The following is a 3,501-nucleotide window of genomic DNA, read 5'->3' on the forward strand; positions in this document are numbered from 1 at the left end:
TCAATAAAATAAGAAACAAACAATAAAATAGAAACAAAATAAACTAAAAATTGGTAGAATTTTTAGTTTTATTACTTGTTTTATTCAAAGCAAGAAGTTACCATTATCAATTACTTTGACTATGTCTTTGGTTGTAGTACAAACAATGTTCACTAACACTAATTATCTTTCTTTCTAACTCTTTATTATCTTCTTCTTATGTTATTCTTTTATTTTTTTCATACTTATTATTTTTCTACTTTTATATCTTTTATTCATTTCATTCTTTTGATTATTATCATTATTTTTCTTCTTTTTCTGTTGCTATTTTAGTAGATTCTTTAACTTTCTTTATTTTCTTTTTATTTTGTTGAATACATTATTGTTCTGTATTATTTTTCTGTGTCTATTTGTTTTTTTATTTCTTCATATACTCATATTGCATTATGATATCATTTTTGTTATTATTTTATGTATCTTATTTGTATTATGTTTATAATCATTCTATTGATTTGTGTTTTTCTTATTCATTATTCATTTCATCTTCTCTTTTATTCACTTTTCTTTGTGTTTTTAAACCCAAAGTCATAATCTTTCATTTCAATTACACTTTTGTGTTGATAGTTTGTGACTAATTTACTATATTGTTCCATGTTAATATTAGTAATATTAGTTAATAAATTATTTGTATTGAAGAAATGTCTCAAAGAAAAAATTAATCAGACAAATGTTAATAGAATTATAATATTAAAATAAGAAAATTTGTATATTGAATCAAAAACAATAATAATCAAAATTTTTTTTTATAAAAAATAAAAATAAATTAAGAGAAAAATATATTTTTTATCTCCACGTTAAAACAACTAGTCTTTTTAAACCAAAGTGAGATGGAAAGACAGTTTTAGTAAAAATATTTCCACCTTTTCCAACAGTATCATTATACGTTTCATTAAATGATTTACCACTCCATTCTTTAGAATTAATATAACATTGTTTATTTGTAGAAATATGACAGAAAGATTGTACACAAAATAGTGAAGGAGTGGATTTATAAAACCATAATGGATAACATTCATCAATAATAGGAGTAAATTTAACTGGTTTAGTTCCATATGGATTTACCAAAGAAAATACAAAATGACCCTTATCTCTTAATATCCATTGGCTTGGTTTTGGTGGAAGAATTGTATGATATGATCCGAATATATTTCCACCATCAGTTTCAATAACAAACATTAAATTATTAAGGCTTTTACATTTTGAAATAACCATTTCATTAAAATTATTATTAATGTTAGAATCATAAATGATATTAGAAACTGTTTTATTTGTCCATTCTGATAATTGTTTTAAATATTGATTTAGTCCTGGGTTTCTCTTTTCAGCCCAAAGGTTTTGAAGTTCTATACTTTCTTCTTGTATCCATCCATTTAAACTATTTTTATAATTTTCTGTTAATTGTTTAACTCGTGAAATATCATTTTCAATTAGTTTTAAATCATTATTGAAGTTTAAACTAACACTATTTTCGATTTCGTTATTAGTACTTGTCAATGTGCTAATTGTTATCTTGTTATTATTAAAGTTGATAGTTCCTTGATTAGTAAGTTGTGAGATTTTAATCATTTACCATTAATAGTTCTTCTTCGTACTAATATAAATAATAGAATAAATATTATTTATTTATATATTCTTTTAATTTGTAATATAACAAAAATTCTTTATCATAGAGGGTTATTTTAAAAAAATAAAACTACCAAAAATTCACATTTTATTTATTTATTGAAGAACTTTATTTTTATTGTACGTCACTTCCAATATTAATGACAACTAATGATCTAAACAAAGATAGTAAGTTTTTATTTTATAGAGAAAAGTTAGGAAATCCTCAAAACATATTAGCTCCAATGGTAGATGGATCTGATTTAACATTTAGAATTTTAGTAAGAAGACATGGTGTAAATTTGTGTTATACTCCAATGGTATTATCAAAAATGTTCGTTGAATCAAAGGTATATAGAAATGAAGTTGTCAATTCTCTTGACCCAAAAGAACGACCAATAATAATTCAAATTGTTGGAAGTGATGCAAATGAAATGGCTCGTACAGCAAAATTTCTTCAAAGTTATTGTGATGCAATTGATATTAATTTAGGTTGTCCACAAAAAATTGCTCAAAAAGGGAATTATGGAGCATATCTTGCACTAGACTTTGATCATACTAAAGAAATTGTTAATGCAGTTATTGAAGCAGTCAATGTTCCTGTATATTGTAAGGTCCGAGTATTTGAAGATGAAGACAAAACAATGAGATTTGTAGAAATGTTACAAGAATGTGGAATATGGGGAATAGCTGTTCATGGAAGGACTATAACTGAAAAACAAAGTATGAACTATCATGCTAGATGGAATTATATTGCAAAAATAAAAGAACATTTAAAAATTCCTGTCATTGCTAATGGAGAAATGAGAAGTAGAGAGAAAATAGAAGAGTGTAAAAAAGTTACTCGCTCAGATGGATATATGATTGGTTTTGGATTATTAATGAATCCTGGGATGTGTGAAGGTATTATTGATAATAATGAACAAATAGCAGAAGAATATATTAATATTGTATTTGAATATAAAGACAAGAATTTGGTCAGACTTTCTGATGTTAAAGGTCATTTAATTAAAATGATGTTGTACAAAATTAAACAAAAGAAAGACTTATTAAAAGAAATTGGTGAAGCTCGTTCTTTTGAAGAATGCAAAACATGGCTTGAAAAAGTAATAGAATTAAATAGAAAAAGGAGTATTGAAACATCTGAAAATGATAAAGAAATTAAAAAAGATATTATTTAATAATTGAATTGTTTAAATCACGAAATGAATTTCTGATGTTTCTTTTAGTTTATGTTCATGTCATACATTACAATATTAATTCAGTAGAGACTATAATATTAATAAATTGGTTTTATGAAATTCAATTATAAATTTTTGTTTCAATTGAAAATATTATTAGACTAACTTTCCTTCTGGAAAAAGTCTTTTAACGTTTGTTTTAATGAACCTCTCATCTTATAATAAGAAAAAGACGTTTGTTAATTGTTAAGTGTTTTTAGGTCTAAGGTTTTAATTATTTTATTTTGTTATTTGAAAATTGAGACTTTAATTGAAACTAACCTCTTTGTTATTTGTATTAAGTTAGTATTGCTCTTTTGACAGAACTTTATATGAAACAAATTGTCCTTTCTTTTTATTAAATTTTTCATCATTTTTTCAATCTTTTTCATTTTAACATCAAGACTCTTCTTTAGTGTTACATAAACTCTTATTTAATCATACTATTATTGAAAGATATTTTAAATTAATATATCATTATTGAAAAAAAAATAATTATTGTAGCATTTCTAATGTTATATTGACCCACCTAGTGATTCTCCGAAATATCTAGGCTTTAATGAGATGTACAAACATATTTTAAGGATTTACTATTGTAGAGTAAATAATGGAATTTTATGATTATTGAGAAGTGATTATT

At 23.7% G+C, this 3,501-nt stretch overlaps 2 protein-coding genes across 2 annotated transcripts; one reads left to right on the top strand and one right to left on the bottom strand.

The window, feature by feature from the left end:
* Positions 1-822: 822 nt before the first annotated feature.
* On the bottom strand, positions 823-1,605 carry ENU1_120330 (hypothetical protein; the record flags this gene model as incomplete). Its single annotated transcript, XM_008859809.1, has 1 exon — positions 823-1,605. One exon carries the CDS (start codon positions 1,603-1,605, stop codon positions 823-825), a length of 783 nt encoding a protein of 260 aa, XP_008858031.1.
* Positions 1,606-1,802: 197 nt separating this feature from the next.
* ENU1_120340 (dihydrouridine synthase (Dus) family protein) lies at positions 1,803-2,822 on the top strand (the record flags this gene model as incomplete). Its single annotated transcript, XM_008859810.1, has 1 exon — positions 1,803-2,822. The coding sequence occupies one exon, from the start codon at positions 1,803-1,805 to the stop codon at positions 2,820-2,822; it is 1,020 nt and encodes a 339-aa protein (XP_008858032.1).
* Positions 2,823-3,501: the final 679 nt, after the last annotated feature.

The sequence above is a fragment of the Entamoeba nuttalli genome (assembly GCF_000257125.1).
Source record: "Entamoeba nuttalli P19 unplaced genomic scaffold asmbl_5116, whole genome shotgun sequence".
NCBI classification, from domain to species: domain Eukaryota; phylum Evosea; order Mastigamoebida; family Endamoebidae; genus Entamoeba; species Entamoeba nuttalli.